The following is a 23770-nucleotide window of genomic DNA, read 5'->3' on the forward strand; positions in this document are numbered from 1 at the left end:
AATTCTTTTTTTATTTTATTTTTTGGTTGCTGTATTTATAGCCGTGTTCCCTTGTCACTTCTAGTAATGCTTATTTATACTTTTTTTTCTTGACCAGTATTGCCTGAGGCTTGCCTATCTTACTAGTAATTTCAAAGAATCAGTTTTTTTCTTCATAGAACCTCTCTTACAGCTTTTAAAAAAATATTATTTTATTGTTGTTTGTTCTTATATTTCTTATTTCTCTATTTAAAAATTTTTCTGTCTAAAGTATTATGTTAAATACTTGAAACATTGGTTTTCAGTCTTTTTTATTTTCTGATTAAGCACATAAGATATAAATTTTCCTCTACTTCAAACAAATTTTGAAATTTAATATTTTTATTATTATTTAGTTTTAAATGTTTTCTAAGTTCCATTGTTTCTTTTTTGATCCAAGTGTATATTTAAAAGTATATTTAAACTTTTTGATATGTATGGATTTATTACTCATTTTTTGTCATTCTTTTCCAATTTAATTGCATTGTGGCTAGTGAATGTTGATTATATATAATTGGTTTATTGAGGTTTTCTTTATTGCCTAATGTGCAGTTAATATTTATAGTCAATACTTACTCTCAATATATTTGTCTAGTTTGTGGTCAGTATTTAAAGCTATGTTTCTAGTCACTTACAAATTTAAAGTTGATGTATTTTCCCAGATTGTTGATGTAGCTGATGTATTTCCTAGATTGTTTCCTAAATTGTTTCTTTTATTATTATATATTGACTATTGCTAACTCCTTCATTTTCTAAGTATTTTGTGAGCATGGGCTATATGCCAAGCTCTGTTCTAAGTATGTATTATATATCAGAAAACTTGCCTTAACATTTATTTAGTGTAATGTTAATATCAGCTTTCTTTTGGTTATTTTTTTCCTGGTATATGTTTTTGAGATTTTTTCAGTGAATCATATTAAACATTCTTTAGCTTTCAACCTTTTTCTTGTTTACAATCTGAGAATCTGTCTTCTGATCAGACGTTTGTCTGTTATACTAATTGTGATTTACATACATTTCCATTCATCAATTTGATGTTATTTCAGGCTTCCTATTTTTTTTTTCTTGTGTCTGATTTCCAGTTGATGGACTTTTCTCTGTTCTTCTTCACATTAATGGTTACCATTGCATTTTAAAATACACAGTTGACTTAAATTATAGTCTAGTACACGTCCCTACCTTCTTCTCAAAAAAGGACCTTAGACTCATTTAATCCAGTAAACCCCTCTCCTTTTGCATGCTTTTGTTGCCTAGTATTTCCTTTTTCTAAACCATCCAATTTAGATATTTTAATTGCTGTGTTTTTAGTCCGTGTTTTATTTGGACTCACCCACATACTTGTTTGGCTTCGCTACTCCTCCCCGAGAATATAACTTAGATAAAGTTCCTTTAAGATGGCTTTGGTGGTAATAAGCTTTCTCAGTTTTTGTTTGTCAAGTAACTTGTTTATTTTGCTTTTACTCATGACTGATTTTTGGATTTGGTTGACATTGTTTTTCTCCTAGATGTTTTGAAGCGCATATACCCTTGTCTTCAGTTTTCTATTATTGTAATTAAACTGTCATCTATCACTTTTTGTTGGTAGTCTTTTACTTCCTCTGTTTGTTTTAAGATTATAAGATTTCTTTTTGAAGTCTTTCAGACTCACTATGGTCTATATAGATTTGGAACTACTATATTTGACCAATTTGAGGCATGTATTTTTCTATATTTCAACAAATCTGAAATGTGAATATATCTTACAATCTGCATCAGGTCAGTTCACTTCAGTAGCTCAGTCGTGTCTGACTCTGTGACCCCATGGACTACAGCACGCCAGGCCTCCCTGTGCATCACCAACTCCCGGAGTTTACTCAAACTCATATTCATTGAGTCGGTGATGCCATCCAGCCATCTCATCCTCTGTTGTCCCCTTCTTCTCCTGCCTTCAATCTTTCCCAGCATCAGGGTCTTTTCCATTGAGTCAGCTCTTCACATCAGGTGGCCAAAGTATTGGAGTTTCAGCTTCAGCATCAGTCCAAGGACTGATCTCCTTTAGGATGGACTGGTTGGATCTCTATGCAGTCCAGGGGACTCTCAAGAGTCTTCTCCAACACCACAGTTCAAAAGCATCAATTCTTCTGCCCTCAGCTTTCATTATAGTCCAACTCTCACATCCATACATGACTACTGGAAAAGCCATAGCTTTGACTAGACAGAACTTTGTTGGCAAAGTAATGTTTCTGCTTTTTAATATGCTGTCTAGGTTGGTCATAACTTTTCTTCCAGGGAGCAAGCATCTTTTAATTTCATGGGTGCAGTCACCATCTGCAGTGATTTTGGAGCCCCCCAAAATAAAGTATGTCACTGTTTCCACTGTTTTCCCACCCATTTGCCTTGAAGTGATGGGACCATCACCCTGGAAATTCTTGGTTCACGTACTGTTGAAGCCTAGCTTGGAGAATATTGAGCATTACTTTGCTAGTGTGTTAAATGAGTGCAATTGTGTGGTAGTTTGAACATTCTTTGGCATTGCCTTTCTTTGGGATTGAAATGAAAACTGACCTTTTTCAGTCCTGTGGCCACTGCTGAGTTTTCCACATTTGCTTTCTTATTGAGTGCAGTAGTTTCACAGCATCATCTTTTAGGATTTGAAATAGCTCAACTGGAATTCCACCACCTACACTAGGTTTGAGGAGGCTGCCATTAGCTCCACTATAGAGCTACCGAGCAGGTGACCCACAAACTCGAAAACAATTATACCAAAGAAGTTCTCACAGTGTTGCAAAAGTTCTAGGGTCTACAACAGATTTCCCAACCTGGGGATCTGGCCAAAGGACTGGGAACTCCCAGGGAATTTGACTTTGATAACTGTTTATATTATTATCATTTCAGTTGTTGGTATTACATGTGTGGAGTTTAATTACTCTTCAAAATGTATTTTAAAATTTTATAGCATAATTTAGAATTGAAATCAAACATTATTCAAAAAGACATGGAAATAGAATAGCAAAAACAAATTTAATATTAGTGAAATATGCTTTTCATTGGAGGAATGACTAATTCCACACGGCCTTGCTAATTAACAGTCAAATACTTTAAAAGGAAGATAACTGCGTTTGACAAAACTGTGTTACATTCTCACTGTAGTTTTACTTGCAGTTACTCAGTGACTAATTGATACCTCATGGACAGTGGGTACCTATTGGCTATACTGGTATATCCTTTTGTGAAGTATCAGTTCACGTCTTTTGCCCATTAAAAATATATGTATATATTATCTTTGTATCAGTGAGTATGGTAGATCTTCATTCTAGATTCAGCCCTTTATTTTGTTTATATATTGAATGCATTTTCTGCATGGCTTGCTTTTTTGCTTTCTTAACAATATTTTCAACGTGTAGAAACTTTAAGTCTTAGTGACATATGTTTATCAATTTGTTTTCTTTTTATCATTAGTGTCTTTTTTGTCTTGTCTAGGAAGTCTTTGCTTATCCAGATATCATAAATATGTTCTCCTCTGTTGTCTTCCAGGAGGCTTATACTTTTTTACCTTTCATTTTAGGTGTGTGATCCACCTTTAATTAAGTTTTGTGTATGGTGTGAGATGGCAGCCCACTCAGGTATTCTTGCTTGGGAAATCCCATGGACAGAGCAGCCTGGTGGGTTATAGTCCATGGGGTCACAGAGAGTCGGATGCAACTGAGTGACTGCACACACACACACACACACACACACACACACACACACACACGGCGTGAGATGTAGGGGTCGTGATTCATTTTTGACTGCACACACACACACACACACACACACACACACGGTGTGAGATGTAGGAGTCATGATTCATTTTTGACTGCACACACACACACACACACACACACACACACACACACACGGTGTGAGATGTAGGGGTCGTGATTCAATTTTCCCAAATAGGAATGTCTGTTTTCTCCATCACCATTATTCAAATGGCCTTGTTTTCCACCGTTTAATTAAATTGGTTTGTTTTCAAAATTGAGTTATAGTCCAATGAGTCTTTCTCTGAACCTTCTATTCTGTTCCCTGTATTTGTCTACCATTATGCCAAGACTATACTGTCTAACTATTCTAGCTTTATAATACATGGAGATATTTGGGGAGATCATTAATTCAACAAATTTATTTTGCCTAATTTTTATGTGTAAAGAAATGGTATTTGATTTTAAAAAATATGGTTAAGTAAATTAAGAGAACTCTTTCAGTAATAATGAAATAAAAATACCAAGTGATATTTTATTGGTTAATCATAAGTTTATTTTCACCAGGTGTTACATAAAATAATCATCAGATATCTTAGATTTGATTAAATATGATAATTTTTATTAACATACCCAATATCTATGTTTTATGAATCTGAGGATTCATTTCTTTGACTGATTATGGGAACAGGAATATTCTGAGGCTTTGTATCTCAAATATTGATTTCTTCCACTTTCTGCTTCTTCAGCACCTGCTAAACATGGTATGGACCTTCTTGTTCTATTCTTTGTTTCTTAAAATTTCCATCATTCTTACTTTTCTCTGCTACATTTGTGCATGATTTTTATTTCTTTAATGTTTCTTCCAGTTCACTGACTTTCTCTTCAGTTTTGTCTAATCTGATTTTCAGTCCATCCACTGAATTTTTAATAATGACCATAACTTTTTATTTCTAGAAGTTCTGCATGGATTTTTAAAAAATAAATGCCAAAATATCTTTGTAACATATTTTTTCTCATGTTTTGATTCATTTTATCTAATAATTTTAAACATAGATATACCATAGGCTTTATCAAGTTACTATATTTTCTTAGTTTTTTGGTAATTCTACATTTATTGCCTAAAATTTATGCTTACTCTTGCTCATAGTAATTTTTTTCATTAATTATCTGCAATTGTCAAAACACTATAAGGGCTTCCCAGGTAATGCTAGTGGCAAAGAACCATCTGCCAATACAGTAGATGCAAGAGACACTGGTTTGATCCCTGGGTTCGAATGATCCCCATGGGATCCCCTGGATCCCATGGCAACCCACTCCAATATTGTTGCCTGGAAAATTCCATGGACTGAGGAGCCTAGCAGTCTACAGTCCATGGGGCTGCAAAGAGTAAGGCACAACTAAGCAAATGAGCGACTGAGCGTGCACACACACACACACACACGTGCGTGCTGTAAAGTCTGATTTGAGTTTATGTCTTTCTAGTGAGTTTTGCCTGTAGTGGTAAGGGTAAGAATGGCAGGGACCATTTTTTATGAGAAGTCTTGGGTTTCCCTGGCGCCTCAAATGGTAAAGAATCTGCCTGCAGTGCAAGAGAGCTGGATTCGATCCCTTGTCTGGAAGCTCTCCAGAGAAGGGAATGGCTACCCATTCCAGTATTCTTGCCTGGAGAATTCCGTGGACAGAGGACCCTGGTGAGCTACAGTCCCTGGGGTTGCAAAGAGTCAGACACATCTGAGTGACTAACACTTTCTTTTTTGTTAGATCATGCCTGTGATGTAAATTTGAACTAGAAATTCAAGTGTGGAAAGTCCTGTGATTGTGAAATTGAGGCTTTTTCTATTTCTCCTCATAGTGGTTATATCTAGCTCTCTTAGATTATAAAGACTAATCATTATTATCTCTGTAGTCAGAGTGTCATTTCCTGCTTATTAGTCTGGTTTTTAGTTCCTTTTATTTTCAGGGGATTCCAACAGTATACAGAAATAAATTAGACTGAAAGAGCAGCTTGCAGCTAGATTGACTGATAATTGCCAGATGATAGGTAGTAAATAAATGTAAAAAGTAGATATGGATATTACTGCTTTTGGATAATAGAGGCAAGTGACAGACTTTTTTTCATGGTATATAAAAATATGATTTGAGTTGTTGATATGATGGCTTACACATATTATTCCTCATATAATATGTGTCTGTATTACAGTGATGGCTATAGTAAGTAATTTTAGAATTTATAAACCTTCTTATAAAAAGGAATACTTTTTTCCTTGTTTTTTTTCAAGCTTATTGAGTGCTTTGTTTTTAGTTCTTAAAATGAAGATAATTACCCCTACATATTTTAACACTGACTTTTTTGTGTAACAGAATAGGTAACAAAATGAGAGCTGTTGTGATTTTATTGCAGTCATCTTTGTTCTCCTTGCTGTATGCCAAAGCCTCTGTCTCTTCACCCTTCTTCCTTATTCCCCTGCAGGAGGCTCCTCTAAAAATAGCTCCAGTAATAGATGTTCTACACAGGGTCAAATTGCTGAGTCATTTAGTTCTTTGGGAAGTTTAGGAATATGGAAAACAGTGTCTGAACTGGGTAGGACAAACTTGCTTCTAAATTGGCAGGTCATTATTCTTTTGAAAAATAAAGAATATTCTTCTCAATAACCATATAGTAAATAATTTTTAAAGTCTATTTTTAATTTTAAAAATTCTGTAAAATGGTTTTATGTCTGAACTTCAAAACATATTTTGAATGTGATTCCCAGAAGTGTGTTTTGTTAAATACAGTAAATTTGATATTAAGAGGTTAACAGATGAACTGTAAATATTCCCCTATATGTAAATATTTCATCTTCTTTTTCTTATCTTAGGTATGTTATTGCCTCTTTGGAATAGTTTCACTGCCTGTGAAATAGTTACCTCCAGAAAAGAATTTCTGGGAGGATTTGACACTTGACAGTGAAATAAATGTGCTGACTTTTTCTCAATGTTATGAGGATTTAGCTTTCTTAAATTATCCATAATCCCTTATTTTTGCTTTCCTCATTATTCCAAAATACTTATATGTAGATTGTTGAGTGCTGGCTTCTTCAGTTTAACACCAGAACAACCTGCTGATAAAGAAAAGTTGAGATTATTACTTCCTGACAGGAAGAGCACATTTTCTTGACACAGTCTTAGTCATATTTTAAGGACCAAGTCACAATATTTCTGAGATTTCTTGGGGGTCTTGTTTAAGGTGGGTCTTTAAGTGCACTGGCTTCAGATTGATGAATTTATGACATAATAGGTTACCCCCTGGTGGCTCAGATGGTATAGAATCTGCATGCAGTGCAGGAGACCCAGATTCATCCCCTAGGTTGGGAAGATCCCCTGGGGAAGGAAATGGCAACCCACTCTAGTATTCCTGCCTAGAAAATTCTGTGCACAGAGAAGCCTGGTGGGTTATAGTCCATAGGGTTGCAAAGACTCAGACACAACTGAGCAACTAACAGATTTCAGATTTTCAGGTTAGGATTGTCTGGCAGAACAAGATGAGCTTTTCAAAGTGAATGTTGGACCATGATACTAAACTTTTGTTTTCTCTGGCATTAATAACTGTCTCACTTCTCCTATTAACTGAAGGTCCAAACTCCCCAACAGAACTCTAAAATTCTTCTCTATATGGGCAAAGATCTCAAGTAATCTATCTGTTTCATTTTCTCTCTTGGAAGATACTCCTTCTAGCCCTTTGTCCTCTGTCTCTAATGTAGATTGGTTGCCCTTAGGCCTGCTGTGGAGATGACATCCTTGAGTTTCTCTTGCCTCTCTCCAATAGTGAGTCAACTTCCTGAATCTTATGTATCTACATCTTGGGGTTCATTCTCATATTAGAGCAGCCATCTTCTGGTAACTTTGAGCAGTCTTTTTTTTCCTTCTGTAAATAATTCATGCATAGATAATTGATATGATAAATAGGATGTTTTCTTTTTGTCTGTTGTAATGCTAGAAATTCATTACAGAGTATATCTTAGAATTGCTAGAAAAATTAAAGTTATAATTTTCTTATAGGAATGAAGTTTGGAACAACAACAATGATTGTGGGTAATTATTTTGCTTTTTAAAGTTCTGGAAAGGCTATCTCCTAAAATGATTTTGGGATATATGTTGTTGAATTCTGATTTTTAATTTTTCAACTTGTGAATACTTTTTATACCTCTATCAGATGAGAGTTAATACTTTTGAAAATTTGATAAAAACTTCTGGTAAAATTTTGCTTCTTAAATGAAAATAAATATAAAATATTATAATCAAATAAACTTAAAAAACCCTTTTCTCACAATTTATTGCCTGATATAATTTGAGTTTATATTTTAATAGTAAAAAAACTGTCTTGAAATGTGTGTCTATGTGTCTGTAGTCTTTGATGGTGGTAGGCTGGGGCCCCAAAAGAAGACTGTTTCTTTAAAAATTGATGGCACTAGTTTATTTCCCTTCCAAAAAACCAACCGCAACTAAATAAAGCAAACAATCTCCAATTTTTATTGTCTTCATAATAAAACAAAATATGAAGCTCAGAACTGGATCACTTGCCCTTTCTCTTTTTATCTCTTCCCAGTTCAAAATGCTTGCATCTCATAATAGCCAGCATTCTCTTAAATCTGCAGTTAGGCTCAACGCATTCAAGCCACAGTACAATCTTGGTGTAGTTTTAGTCTTTTTCTGGAAAATTGGTTTAGCATGCCCACCATAGCCACCCCACTTCCTGCCGTAACACCTCTTTCCTTGGGCACGCAGAGAATCCTTGTCCTTTTTGTACTGTTACTTTGTGGTATTCATGCTTGCCTACTTCTTAGAGAAGCCCACTGGGTTTCAGGAACATTCTCCATGTCTGTGAGAGTGATCGCACAGAAAAAAGCAAATGTCCTGTTTTGGGTTTTTTAAGATGCCTTGATTCAAAGGAGATTCAGGCTACTGCTTCTCAGTTTTCTCCCAGTTAGATGTCAGCAAACAATGCTTATGCCCAGAAATATCTCACTTAGATTCCAGGAAGAATTTAAGAGAAGAGATTCCTCAGACAGGCTTTCAATCTGACTGTAACTGTAAACCCAGAGACCAGATAGGAAGCAAGCTGTCCTTTCCTTTTGGAAATTACAGCCCTGGAACTAGAAGAGGTAATCCACCACTCCTCCCCCCCTCCCCCCTCATTTCTGGGAATATCAGAGAGCGGTAACTGGTAGAGATGGTTCAAGAAGTTTGCTGACATTGAGCGTGTATACTAAGTGAGGGGAACTTGGTTGTCTTACTGTTTTCTGAAGACTTATTCTTTTACCATGGTGGAAAATCTCTAGTAATCACTCACTCACATCTGTGGAACAGGCTTTTCAGTGGTGGGCCTGAGAATAGTAATGCCGAGTGAATGGTATACATAGCCAGGGTGTTGATCAGTGGTAGTTGTATTTCTTTTACATTGATTAGGGTTTAAGGGATTGAGAGAAAAATAGGAAACTATGTGGGAAAATGTCTCAAGCCAGATTCATTTCTCCTATGTCCTCTAAAAAATCAATGAGACGTGTCTCTGCCACAGTTCTATCACTTTTATATTTTCTTTGTATAACAAGTTTTTAAAAATAAACAAATGACTTTTTGGAAAAGCTGAACTTGTCTGTAATTTTGATGCATTGCCTACATTTTTATTCAGTCTTGAAATGGTAGTTTTAAAAAGGAGGAAGGAAAGTGGGGGAGGAAGAAAGATGATGACTTATGGAAAGAGTAAGACAAGTTTTGATTGGGTTTAAATATTGGCCACAATTTATGTATAATGTACATTTTTATATTAGCATCATTCAATTGGATATAACTGGAAATTACTGTAAATAATAAAAGTGAAAAATATTTAATATTAGAAGTACCAGTGTGTGTAGTATTGTAAAGAGCAGAGCACTGAAGCCAGGATAACTGGAATCTTGTCCTATTTTGACTTCTGTGTGTATGACAGTATGTATCCTGGTCACCTTTCCACCCCTCTCCCATGCTTCCCTTGCCACAACCTCAACTGTTTTACTTTTTCTCATGTGAATAATGAGATTATGGAGTAGGTAATTACTAAGCTTCCTCTTAAGATTCTGGTATTCCAGAATATGTCAGACTTTTCAGAAGGTTTGTGTCTTTTAATAAAATTGGTAAAAAATCATTTGGGCCAAAACATTTCAATATTTGCTGATGGTAGCTATACTTAACAGCAGTGTTTTGCTCAGGAATGCCGCACCTAAACAGAACCGCATAGATTTCCAATTGTAAGAACCTTGGATTCTTGCTTCGATTGGAAATCGCCCTTCCAGTACCCTTCATTGACAGCCATAACGATCTACTTTTAGCATTATGGGGGCATTGTCAGTGTATTGATTCATTTGCAGCTGAGTGGTGTATTTCTGTGGGTTTGAGAATAGTGAGGTGAATGGCTTTGAAATTCTCAATACTGTTTGGAAAGCTGATTGCATAAATTTGAAATTTAAAGTGTTTGAACAGATTCTTTTCCAAGTGATTTTTAACAAATGTTTGATCATACTGTGTTTGTGCTACAGTTGAAAGGCTGAAGTAGCATTTTGGCTCCTTTCCCAAAAGCATGCTTGAAGAGGCTAGCGGCAGCAGCAGTATCTCCCTCTGTTCTCCTCACTGCTTTTTACCTTGCTAGTGGTGCAGCTTGTTCTGCGGATGTACCAAAACCCTCCCATTTAATCTGCAGTGGAGAAGAATGAAGCTCAATGCCCAGCAGCATTCAGGGGTCTAGCAAGGTTGCAGTAACTAGCAATGACTATGTATTTCAACAGCTGAACAAGAAGACGTTTTATAATATTTTTTTTTTCCTTTCAGCTGATAGATTTTTGCTTTCTGTTTCCTCCTAGAGAGATGTGGATAATTTGCCCTGCCTCCAACGTCTGTTTCTCAGCTTCAACAATATATCTACGTAAGTGGAAACTCCCAACTTGTCATTTGTTAATAATTTGATTGTGTGGGTTCTAATGCTTTAAATTAAGATTGTAAATACTTTGGAGTATTTCTATTGACATGTAAGATTTTCAACTGGAAAATGATAGGGCCATCTGTGACAAAGTTCTTTGTGGAAAAACAAAGCTCTTGTGTTTATTAGTGCTTCTGATGCTAAAATGATGACTGGTATAGTATGTGCTCTTTATAATTATAGTTTAGAGTTGCTCCTTTGTCAAACACGTATGTGGAAATGTCAACATATATTCTGCTGTCCTTTGTTTGACACTTACTGCACTAATCAGTTGAATTAGAATTTCTTTCATAAATTATCATCTACAATCTGTGTAGCTACTGAGCAATTTTGATATAGCAGGTTATACTTGTCACTAAGCCACTTGCTAATTAGGCCATAACTTCTAACTTGGTATCCCTACTTGGAGAATGAATGCAGCTAAACACTGTACATTAGAATATATAAATGTATAAATGTTGTTTTGTAAAGATTTGAAACATCATCCTTTCTGTGGTGATGATGTCTCATGCAGTGTCAGTGTGGAAGATTTCAGAACTGAAGCTGAGACAGGCAGTCAGACTTTGCAATGCAGAATGAGTAGCCACGCTTCCCTATCTCTCTCCTTCTCTTCTCCCTTGTCCCTCAGTTCTTTAGTTTCACGTCAAGACTGTTGTCTGAATGTACTTTTATAGAAGGATAATAACTAAGTATAAAAGTTGAGAACTTATGTCTTCCTGAGTTCTAGGTCTATGCTTCTGATTATTAAGAACCAGTTGAGATTTTACACATTTTCTGTTTCTACCTTTTTCCTATGGTAGCCCCCGTCCCTGTACTGTACCTCTAAAAGGTAGAGGTTAAGTCTAGATGGTGAATTTTGCATATAGGCATTATTTCAAAGAAAACACCCTTAATCATTTTCTTTTTTTTTTCCTTTGTGTGGAAATGCAAAGTTTTCTGAAATACTTTTAATGTTCTCTTTAGTTTATGTTGAATCCTGTTCCAGCTGCCTTCCCATCTTGTTGAAAGAGTAGGGTTTATTTTCAATGGCAATGGAAGGAGCACTCAATTTTCTTTAAGGAGTTTCTACCTAAAGACCATAACAACTGTTTTGAGAAGATAGTGTCTCATTTTTAAAATACGTTGTTTCTCATATCTCACAATATTAGCTGTTGAAGGTGTGGCAAACCCTTAGATTCCCCCAACCCATGGTGGAACTTACTACTTTTGCTCTTGTCTTGTTTATGGGGAGTAATTTAAAAAGAGATATAAATTTGGGTGTATGGGGGTTATGACTACTTCCTCAGGATACCTCAACTTCTAAACTCCTAGCTCTGTAGGGAGTTGATCTTAAATGTCTGTATTTAGGGAATTTTCTTCCCAACCTGAAAAGGAGCTTTACCTACTCAATAAAATAAATATGTGATTAATGGGATTAATACTTATGACTTTCTATTAAAAGTGGGATTTATTGAGAAATTGAGATAGAAGGAAGGGGTTTTGTATTCTTACTGATTGCTTTTTTGTGTTTCTGCAAAGGCTTAGTTCTTTACCTTTCTCTAATATTTCCAGATGACCTGCTTTTGAGGTCAAGTACATTTTATATTTTCTGCTTTGTTCCTGTTGATGCATGTAATCCAGGAGATGGTATAGAGAATATATTGGATCTTGGGCAGGGGACAGGAGGAATTGGAAAGTGCAAGCCCTTTTCACATTTCCGTGAGTTTTATTCAAGACACAAATAGTTCAGTTGACTGGATGGTAGATGATCAGTAGTGATAACTGTGGTGTCCTTTCATGTCCTGCTATAGTCCTGGCATGCCAGAGTTGCATAATTTTCAATTCAGTGGTCAAGGAGTAACATACAGGAAGAGTAGAAACAGCAGTTCTACTTTCAAGGTGAAAGTACCTTTTAGGACTTTGGATAACTTTCAAATATCATCCAGCAAATGAAATATCCAACAGTGTACCCATTTTGGGGAGACAAAAATGTATTGACTGTTAATGTAGTAAGGTTTCCTAGATTTTGACCAAGTTGTTGGATTCTTAGGAACCTATTTGCATAAACTATTACCTGGTGGAAATTCAGAAAGTTCCAGAATGTGATAGCACCCTGCTGAATTCAGAGAGCTCCAACTTGGGGTAAATAGGTACCTATATATATTTAATGATGGGTTGACCGTGGCCTTGGTAGACAAGACCATTTTTATGTGTTTTCCTGTAGATATTAGAGCAGGCATTTAGTTCTTCTAGTAAGCATACAAGATATATTAAGAGAATGAGTGACATATCCACGTCTGTGTATCTGAATAGAAGTGATGCCTCCGGTTAAAATATCCCTCAGAGCATGAGGAAGACAGAAATGCAAATAGGTAATTATAATACAGTTAGTTAAACTTAGTTGTGGTCATATGCAGATATACTAGAAAATGTAAATCAGTGTAGAGAAGGGAAGTTAAGGAAAACTTCCTAGAGGGAGATGGTCCCTGGACTGAGCTCTAAGTGGAGGAGACCTCAGTAAAGTGAATAGTCCTTGGACATTCCAGGTAAGGGTACAACCTAGGCAAAGTAGATGTAGAAGGCTCAGAGTGGACTCACTAGGTCCACCCTCTGGGAACTTGCAGTGAGATGCTTGCTCTCCTCTCCTCCTAACTAGCCTCCAGGTCTTCCTCCAACCCACAGAATGCTGGAGGGACCTGCCAAAGTACACTTTGTAATGATCACCTTGAAGGAAATATTCTGTGGCTAATCAAGAGAATCAGTTATATCTAGTTCATTCTTCAGCTGTGTTCGTTCCATTATTCAGCTCTTCCGAGGTGCTATTGTCTGCTTGATTTGTTTTCTTTTTCTTGGCTCTCATGATCTTAATTTCCAAGTAGTCTGCATTTTTTGTAATGGCTTATTCTTTTAAAAAAATTATTTATTTATTTGACTGCGTTAGGTCTTAGTTGTGGCACGTGGGATCTTTGTTGCCACATGCAGAATCTTTTTAGTTGCAGCATGTGGGATCTGCTTCCCTCACCAGGGATCAAACTTTGGCCCCCTGCACTGGGAGCACAGAGTCTCAGCCACTGGACCACCAGGGGAGTCCCTCTAATGGCTTCTTCTTGTTTGATGAATGAGAAAAAGTTTCTTTTTAATTTCTAGAATTTATTTTTCTCCATTAGCTATACTTGTTCTTTAAACAAAAATACTTTCATTCATCCATTCATTTGTTCTTTGATTTTTTGTTCTTGTTGATATATGAGGATCTACATGAATTTGTTTCCTTAGCATAATTTAGAAATATTGTTGTGAATGCAAGTTATAAGGTCTCTGTCTGTGGAGGATATAGGAGGGAGGAGGAAGGATATCCAACCAGTTGGACTTTCCTTTATGATGTTCACAAGAAACGTGCTTTCTGGGAGTGGGAGCTCCTTTTACATCTTGGACCAGATGCATTTACCCAAAGCACAGCCCTTCTTCTCTCACCATTTTCAACCTGAGAACAATTCAGGAGTCAGCCTTTTTGAGGGTAGGAGGCTAGCAAATTGTTACCAAACCCTCCAGTAGTTACTGGACAGCTGACCCACATCTGCTGGCCACACTTTCTCCCTCTGATTCTGGGGAGTATTCTGAGGTTCTGCCGGTAACATTTAAATAACAATGATACTCTTTATTTCAGGCTCTTTAGCAATTTGGGGTTTTACTGATTCCATCTGCTTTATGTCTTCCAGAAATTCCTTAGTGTTCTGGTCGGCTTATGGAACTTTTTCTGGTTTTCTAGTATTGCTAAGGATATTTTCATACTTTTATATTCAATCATTTCAGAGAGATTTTGAGAGGGTAGAGAGAGGTAAGATCACATACTCGAGTGGCCATTCTCATAGCTGTCCTTACTTTGAGTGATTTTCCCCCAAAAGGCTACCCATAAAAATATCCTTGGCAGCTTTAAAAACACATAGGCCCTAAGTTCACTGCTGGGTAACCTGCTCCACTAAATCTGGAGTGGGGCCAAGGATCTGTATTTTTTTAAGGCTTCTGAGAGAATTCTGATGTTTGGCTTGATGCTAGATCTGGGAACCATTGAGTTATGGCACCCCCAAATAAGAATATTTGTTAACTAGCAGATTAGTATTTTATATAAAATTTCCCTTCACAAGAAAAAGCTTTTAGACAAAAATATTTGTCAGGGATAAATATGTACTGCCATCCAGAGGTAGTTTATGATCTGTAGGCAAAGCCCAGGGTGTTTCATCTCCTTTCCACTGAGGCTGTGCAGAGGTCTGCTGTTCATTACAAGGTTAAGTTATAATTGATTCTTTCCTGTCTCTTTTTTTCATTCTCCAGTGTAGAAAGTTTTAACAAGGTTTTTGCTTAAAAAAAAAAAAAAGACATTTATAATTTGAGTGCTCTCCTTGCCTAAAAGGGAATGGTTACTACTGCTCCCAGAAATAAGGAGACATTAGTATCCCTGGGAAAAGAGTCAAATACTAGTCAAGGTCAAGTGTCAACTCAGGACTCTTAGTCTCATATATTATTTTTTTAATTGTGGTAAAATACTCATAAAAGTACCATCTTAACCATATTAAAGCACACAATGAAGTGGTGTTAATAAATACATTTCCATCCTTGTGCAGTCAGTCTTCTGTCACACAGAACTCTTTTCATCTCATTATACCCATTAAACAACAGTTCTCCCTCCCCTAGGCCCTGGCAACCACCACTCTACTTTCGGTCTCTGAAATTTTGCCCACTCTAGTTATGTCATGTATGTGGAATCATGGGATATTTGTCTTTTTGTGATTGGCTCATGTCACTTTGGACGATGTCCTCAAAGTTCATCCATGTTATTGCTGTTCAGTCTCTTAAGTCGTGTCTGACCCTTTGTGACCCCATGGACTGCAGCACGCCAGACTTCCCTGTACTTCACTATCTCCTAGAGTTTGTTCAAATTCATGTCCATTGAGTCGGTGATGCCATCCAACCATCTCATCTTCTCTTTGTCCCCTTCTCTTGCTGCCTTTGGTCTTTCCCAGATTCAGGGTCTTTTCCAGTGAGTCAGTTCTTTGCATCAGGTGGTCAAATTATTGAAGCTTCAGCTTCAGCATCAGTCCTTCCAATGAATATTTAGGTTTGATTTCCTTTTGGATTGACTGGTTTGATCTTCTTGCAGTCCAACGGTCTTTTGAGAGTCTTCTCCAGCACCACAGTTTGAAAGCATCAATTCTTCAGTGCTTAGCCTTCTTTATGGTCCAACTTTCACATCCATACATGACTACTGGAAAAACCATAGCTTTGACTATATGGACTTTTGTCTCCAAAGTGATATCTTTGCTTTTTAATATGCTATCTAGATATGTCATAACTTTCCTTCCAAGGAGCAAGCATCATGTAGTTTCATGGCTGCAGGTTCATCCATGTTGTAGCATGTGTAAAAATTTCCTTCCTTTTTAAGAATGTATACTTGTATGTTATTCTTTAGGTGGCCTGGAACTAACTAGCAGAGGCAGATGGCAGAATGAACCATGCCTACCTCTCCATCCACATTGTTTTCCCACAGAGCCCTATGGACTTGCCCTGTTCCACTGAACCTCCTTAAACATAATCTTGCTTTCCCTTGCCCATTTATGCATTTACTATGGCTTCTGGCAATAATATTTTTTTCTACCTCTCTTTGTCTGAATAACACCTGAGGATCCTGTAGATCTCAAGTTAAATAACACCGAGGGTTCTCAAACTTTAATATGCTTAAGGATCATCTGGAGAGCCTGCTAAAATGCAGTGCTTGGGGGATCCATCCTCCATGGATTCTAATTCAATAGTTTTACATGGGCTTAGGAATTTGTATCTTTAGCAAGTTGTGCAGCTGACTTAAAAATACCACTGGTCTGTGTTTTTCAGACTTTGAGTCAAAACTCATACAAGGATCCTAGTCAATTTTAGTTCAAGACTGGAAAAATAAAAGCAGAATAGAAAATGTCGAGAGTTTCTCACACATTGTAAGGGTGAACACTGTCTCATGAGAAGTTTGCAATTTTAATATATATGGGTGTATCTATGTATGCATTTGTATGTGTTTGTGTATGAATGTTATTTTTCTCTAGATATTTGGGAACTGGATTACAACGTAAATATATTTCTCACCATGAATTGGGTTTAAAAAGTTTAGAAAACACTGTGGGGTCTCAATATTGGGAGCATGGAGTCTTAGCCACTGGACTACCAGGGAAGTCCCCGGATAATTCTTATTATAATCATAAAGTTTCATTTTCCTTTGTGTTAGGATAGCTTATTCAATGTGTGTATGTGTGAGTTTTTCTAAAAGGAAGGATTCTTGACCTAAAATTAAACTAAGACACTGTGAGAAGGCTGTTTGGCACACATAGGCTCATACTGGGTTCACACATACATAGTTGAGAGGCTGATAGCTATTCATGGCAGTAAATTAACATTTTAAAGTATTGATGTGTCAAAGGCCCTTTTGGGTTTTGCTAATGTGAAGGTTCTAGAAGTTGCAGACATTTCTGGTACATACTGCTAAGGGGGAGTTTTGGTCTAAAAATCACTCATGATTGTATGTTATATTGGGTGATTGTTTCTAGGTTGAGAAGCACAATTATGGTAAATTGAGATCAGTGTGTTTTATGATTTCTATTTTATTTTGTTCTACAAATTCAAAGTATAAGTAGAGTAAATCCAAAATGCATTTAGGAATAAACTTAAAGTATATTAAGTAACTTCCCCTGGTGCTATTCCTTATAACTTGTAGAAAATACTTCTAAAAAGTGTTTGAAGTATTTGCAATAACAATGTCAAATACAGTGAACATAAACATTTAAAACAAAGGTAAGCAACTGTAACATTCCCTTCTTGTCTTCATCTTGTCTTGTTTTGTTTTAATTGAAGTACAGTTGATTTATAATGTTATATTCATTTTAGGTGTACAGCAAAGTGTTTTGGTTTTCATGAAAAGAGATGTACAAATTTGAAACAAAAATGTTTACATATCTGTTTTATGTCCATTCCACCTCCCCACCCTACCCCCACCCCAACCCAAATTGCTTTGTTGATCTCTTAACCCCTGGTACTTCAGTATGTAACCCACCTTATTTGAAAATATGGTCTTTACAGAGGTAGTGAAGTTAAAAGGAAGACATTAGAGTGGGCTCTAATTTAGTAAGACTGATAGTCTTATAAAAAAGATGAAATTTGGAGGCAGGTATACAGGGGCTTCCGTGGTAGCTCAGACAGTAAAGTATCCACTCGCAATACAGGGGACCCATGTTCTATCCCTGGGTTGGGAAGATCCCCCAGAGAAGGGAATGGCTACTCAGTCCAGTATTCTTTCCTGGAGAATCCCATGGACAGAGGAGCCTAGGCAGGCTATAGTCCATGTGGTTGCAAAGAGTCAGACACGACTGAGCAGGCAGACACACACACACAGACACACACACACAGACACACACACACACGGAGACTGCCTTGTGAACATAAGGACGGCTATCTCCAAGCCAAGAAAAAAGACCTAGAACAGATTCTCCCTTCACAGCCCTCAGAAAACAACAACACTACCATCACCTTGATTTCAGACTTCTAACCTCCAGAACTGTGTGATAGTAAATTTCTATTGTTTAAAAAAATAAAAATAAAGCAGAATTTATGAAAGGAATGAACAAACCAGTCAGTTAATTTTAGGAAAAAAGCAAAGTCAAAATCAATCACGCCAAAACCCCAAGTATATACTCCTAACTGTAGAACTTTCAAATTTGATCTTCTGGAGTAACTTTTGTTCATCCTTTATAATTAAATACAAACCCCAAACAAGAAGAATTATTTTGTTTTTCTACTATCTATACCATACCTCTTTGAGTTCTGTAATCTATTTTGATGTATGCCTAGTTATAACTTAATCATATATCAGTCATATCTGTCACATGGTAGGTATGTAATTATTGTTCTTTTAATTAATGAAAAAATGAAACCTAAGTTTAAAGCTGGTGTTTTTCAATATTCATAGAAAATTTTTAATAGCCCTTTTCAGCATGTCCTCTTGTTCAGTTGTCCAAGGACCCAGTTTGCAGCTAATTCAGCATGGCTGTCCCCTGGGATATAAAATAATAAAAAGTAACTAAAACAAGGAAGCCAAATTAAAATTATTTTATAGTAGAATTGGGTTATTAGAAACAACTGTAACAGGTATCTTCCAGACTAAAAGCTTTCCTCAGTGACTTAAGGTTTTAGCAGTTACCTTTTGAATATTTGAGTAGATTCAGTGTTTTAAAGAAAAACTAAGACTGTTTCAGGTAGCTTCTAAATTATGTAACACAAAGATAAGATAGCCGTCTTATTTATAAATATATGTATAATAGTCATTTTAAAGTCCTTGTCTACTAATTCCAATATTCCAACATCTATGTCACCTCTGAGGTTTTTATACTGACTTGTTTTTCCTTTTTGATATATATATTGAGTTTTTATTTTGCTTTCTCTTGTCTGGCAATTTTTTTACTACATTCCTGGCATTGTGAATATCACATTGTTGAGAATCTGTGTTATGTTGTCTTAATTTGAAAGTTGTTGAATTTTGTTTTAAAGGTAGTTAACGTACAGGAGAATCAGGTTGTGTTCAGGTTTATTTTTAGGCTTTTTCAGGCAGGTCTAAAGTAATCTTATTCTACAAGTAGAGTAATAAACTTTGCATCTATATATTTATTTTATCTTGACAATAAACACAAGACTTCTGCATCAAAGGCAAACCAATTATTTATCTGCAGAGTATCTTTGCACTGGTTTCCAATGCTCCAGTTTTCCTCACAGGTTTATGTGATGAGGGCAGTTGTCTCCCACATGTACAGGGTGGGCGGTTTCTAGGTCTTGAGTGGAATACAACATTATTAGTTTGGGAGCTTATGTAGGAGCTGCTTGTATAACTTCACCTCTTCCCCTCCAGAGAAGGAGGGAGAGATAAACACAGACACATGCTCACACACACACATACAAGAGACAGACAGACAGACAGACAGAGATGCCGAAGTCTTCTTGGTCAAATGACCTTTGGAATGTAAACACACAGTTGTGGGAGATCAAATTCTGTGTCACCTCAGAGGTCTCTGTCTATGCCATCACTTTGAGCCGAGGTGCCAGTTTTCTTTGCCCTTGCAGAAATATGAACATCTGAGCACTGTTTCCCAGTATAGAGCAATATACAGCACCTGAGGCGTAGCATTTCTGGGACCTCAGCCGTGTAGCCGGGGTGTCCCCGTGGTCTCTGTCTGGTTGGAACTCCAGTGTCTCCGATAGGTACTCTGTGCTCAGTAGGTACCCTTTTCATCTTATGGCCCCTCAGTAGTTGTCCTTTGCTAGGCTTCCTGGAGCCTCGCTGTGTTGGTGCATGTTAATTTCAGCCAAGACTTCTATGCAGCTTTCTGGAGTTTCTTCCTTATACAACTCCTTATTCTCCACTGTCCAGCCCTCTGCCTCAAATTCCAGCAGCCTCAGCAGACCCAAACTCTGACCTCTGTTTGATCCACGCAGTGAGACTCTGTCCTCTTTTTGACTCCTCTTCCCTTTCTGTGATCTGAGAAGTGCCTCCAGGCAGAAAGCAAGATTAAAGTGGCTTTCATGTGTTTCTCTTCTCTAAGGGTCACATCTATCCTGTCTGTTGTTCAATGCTTGCTTCAAATATTTTGTCAGTTTTATTGTTGTTTACGTTGAGAAATTGAGTCTGATAACCCCATTGCCAAAACTGCAAGTTCCTTCTACCGTGTTTTCAAATTATCATGCTGTATATCATCTTTGTGATCTAACTGTCTAGTGTATATAGGATGCAAATTCCCTTAAATTAACAATACTGTATTTTTTAATCTAAGAACAAGGGACTTAAGTCTAATCCTGAATTGGTAGATGTGCAGTTGCTGCCAAAAGCCTTCCTGATATTTAAAATAAACTGTTTGGAAATGAGCTAAAAATCTATTGTAAAAATCCACTTCAGGATCATGTTATTTGTCCAGAAATCTCCATGCTCTGTCTTTACATACTTTATCTCCCTATAGAAATTCCTTCAAAAACTGTGATTTAATGTATCCTAATATTTATTGAAGAGATTGAGGAAAGAGCTAGTTAAACCAGAAAATTCTGGCTAGAGAAAGATATAACGGTAGAGTACAGATTTTGTTATGGGTTAAAGTGAAAAAGGAACATTATGAATGTATGAGTAAATTATTGGGATGCTTTTAATATACCCAAATATGCCTGCATAGAGTCATTCCTGAGTTCATGTCTGAGGGTGCAGGATCATGTCATTCTCAAAATAAAAATACATTTTTCTGTTTCTTATGGAAAAGTACATGTTGTCTAAAAGGTGTGTTAAATTATTTAGGAGTACATTTATAAGAATTGTATGTTTCTATAGAAGCTGTTGACTTTTGATGTTTGAAGGGTTATAGTTAATCACATCCTTTCGCTTCTGCTCTAAGTTTTGAATCAATTGAAAGATACAATGGTCGGATAAATGGAATACAAAATAGCAGAATGCAGTTTAGATATGCATCTACAATCAGGCTTCCTACTATATCTAGTATATCTTCCTAGTATATCTCTCCTGGATTAGATTTTCAACTCACTGGCCAAAGAATTGGAAAACCGAGACCTCCCTCCCTGGGAAAAATGAAGCTTAAGAAAACACTCCCATCGTGGAGACTGGGTGGCCTGAAAGAAAAATAAGAGAACCTGGGACTCTTACGTATGCACTTCCCGTTGTGAAAGTTTACCTTGTAGGAATTATGTGTGTGTGTGTGTGTGTGTGTGTGTGTGTGTGTGTGTGTGTGATTATTTGCATTCTCCATATTCGTTTTTAGGATTAAAGATGACTGTTATGATGTGGTGAAACTTAGCTTGAGCAGGAAGGAAGATTATTGCCTGAACTTGATAGGCACTGAACTTCCAATCAGGCCTTGGTTAAATAACAGGGCATCTTCCCCTTCAAAAAATCTTGCTGATATCCAAATAAGGGAGTTGGGATTCTCTATAAATAAGGAGTTTATTTCTATATCCCTGTCTTGAAGGGAGGTGAACCAGTTAGATTTGTTTGTCCGGGGCACTTGAAAAGATATCACAGTGGCTTAATTATAACTCCAAGATATCTTAACAAGTAGTTTACAACTATTGAATAGTCTCTGGGAATTATTTGTTGACAAAACTTCCTTCTTACAGTTTAAAAAGAAGTTGATAGCGTCAGTCATAGACCCCATGTTAGAGATCATAGTTCATAGTTTAGGAATCTCCTGGGAAGCACTGAATAATGTAAGCCAAATTAATAATATTTTTTGTCTAGTTCCTTTGATCTTATCTTTGAAGTTTGGGGTTTTGCACTTCTAGGATACTGGCTTGTGATTCTCCAAAATAACCTACTTGAGGGATTGTGAGAGTGTTTTCTTCAAGTATTTATTTATTTATTTGGCTGTGTCGGGTCTTAGTTGTGGCACGTGGGATCTTCGTTGCATCATACAGGATCTTTTGTCTCAGCGCATGGACTCTGTAGTTGTGGACCTCAGGCTTAGTTGCTCCATGGCATGTGGGGTCTTAGTTCTCCCACCAGGGATCGAACCCATGTCCCTTACATTGCAAGGGGGATTTTTAACCACTGGACCATCAGGGAAGTCCTCCCAAGAGGATGTTTATAGCTGCATGGGTTTAGGATGTAGGCTTACCTTGGGGATATCCAGAGCATGGTAGCTAATAACTGATCCTCCTCCTTCTCATCCTCTACCATTTCATTAAAATATCTTCTCCAACTCTTTCATTTAAAGACTTTAAAATTTCTTCCCAGTTGGTTTCTGAAGAACATTGTTGATGCATTTCTTTATATAAAGCATCAAATAAGGCATTGTGGGGAGTGACAAGAGGATGTATATATGCCTTTTTTTCCCCTACAAGTAGATAATCTAATGACAGCATGCATGCATGTGTGCTCAGGCGCGTGTGACTCTGTGTGACCCCGTGGACTGTAGCCCGCCAGGCTCCTCGGTCCATGGGACTCTCCAGGCAAGAACACTGGGGCGGATTGCCGTTTCCTTTTCCCGGCGATCTTCCTCACTCAGGGGTTGAACTGGCGTCTCCTGCAACTGCTGCGCTGGCAGGCGGCTTCTTTACCACTGAGCCACCAGAGACCTCCCTCTCCGGGAAAAATGAAGCCCCAGTCTAACGACAGAGAACATTCAAAGACATGAGTGACATAAACATAAAACAGTCCCCCCCGCTGCCTGTAGAAAGGCCAACAGCCCTAGTATCACAGTTTTATCAGCTTAGAAGCTCTGGGGTAAGGAGCACTTCTTCCCTGATAATGCTGGCAAAATGTTTTCTTTGAGGGTTTTTTTTTTTTTTTTTTTTTTTCCAGTACCAATAAGTTTTTATTTATTGTATATTCCCAAGGGAAAAGAAAGGGAAGGGAAAAGGGTCAGCGTGTGTTACAAAATGATAGCAAATGGGAAAGGAAGTACCTGGCACAGCAAAATCAGCCATCAAATAAACACTGCCCAGATGGGGTCGCCAAAGCCCAAGGGGCTCTGTCTCCTGCCGTTCAGGAATGAGGAAAAGAACAGATGGGTACATGCTTTTCTACCCTCCCTCCCTCCCCATAAATTCAAGATTTCATACAAAGCTTTGGTTTCTAGCAGTAAACATGGAGTTACATTCGTCCGTCTGCTATTAAACAATCTTGGCTACTTTGACATAAGTTTCGTGCACCTACATAAAAGTTCCTGAGTGACTTGGATATACATTCATCCTTCCTTTCGTGGTCTCCCAGCCCCACCTTCTACATGGAAGGCCCCCTTCGTTGCTCCTCTCTACCCTTGGATTAGAAATTAAAGTTGGTCTTGATCCATCCAAATACAGCAGTCCGTGTAGCATGAATCACATCAAGGAATGGACGTGACTCGAGATTGGGAACAAGGGATAGAGAGATCTTAGCTTCTTCAGGATTTTTGCACAAATCACTTAATCACAGATACCCCGCAAATTAAATGTATAGGTATATGGTCTATTTTGGGGGGCACAAACGTGGAAGAGAAGGAGGTAGAAA

General features: G+C 37.2%; 1 protein-coding gene across 13 annotated transcripts in view; it reads left to right on the plus strand.

Annotated features, from left to right (window-relative positions):
* The window catches only part of LRRC49 (leucine rich repeat containing 49), a 153218-nt gene that overhangs the window by 33585 nt on the left and 95863 nt on the right, over positions 1–23770 (plus strand). For 12 of the 13 annotated variants that reach the window (XM_070468737.1, XM_070468738.1, XM_070468740.1 and 9 more), the window contains one exon: positions 10613–10674. In XM_070468737.1, coding sequence (XP_070324838.1) covers positions 10613–10674 — 62 coding nt within the window. Of the gene's footprint in view, positions 1–10400; positions 10502–10612; positions 10675–23770 lie in introns of those variants that run through there. The other variant, XM_070468749.1, reaches the window with a different exon arrangement.

This window comes from Odocoileus virginianus, chromosome 6, assembly GCF_023699985.2.
Source record: "Odocoileus virginianus isolate 20LAN1187 ecotype Illinois chromosome 6, Ovbor_1.2, whole genome shotgun sequence".
NCBI classification, from domain to species: Eukaryota; Metazoa; Chordata; class Mammalia; order Artiodactyla; family Cervidae; genus Odocoileus; species Odocoileus virginianus.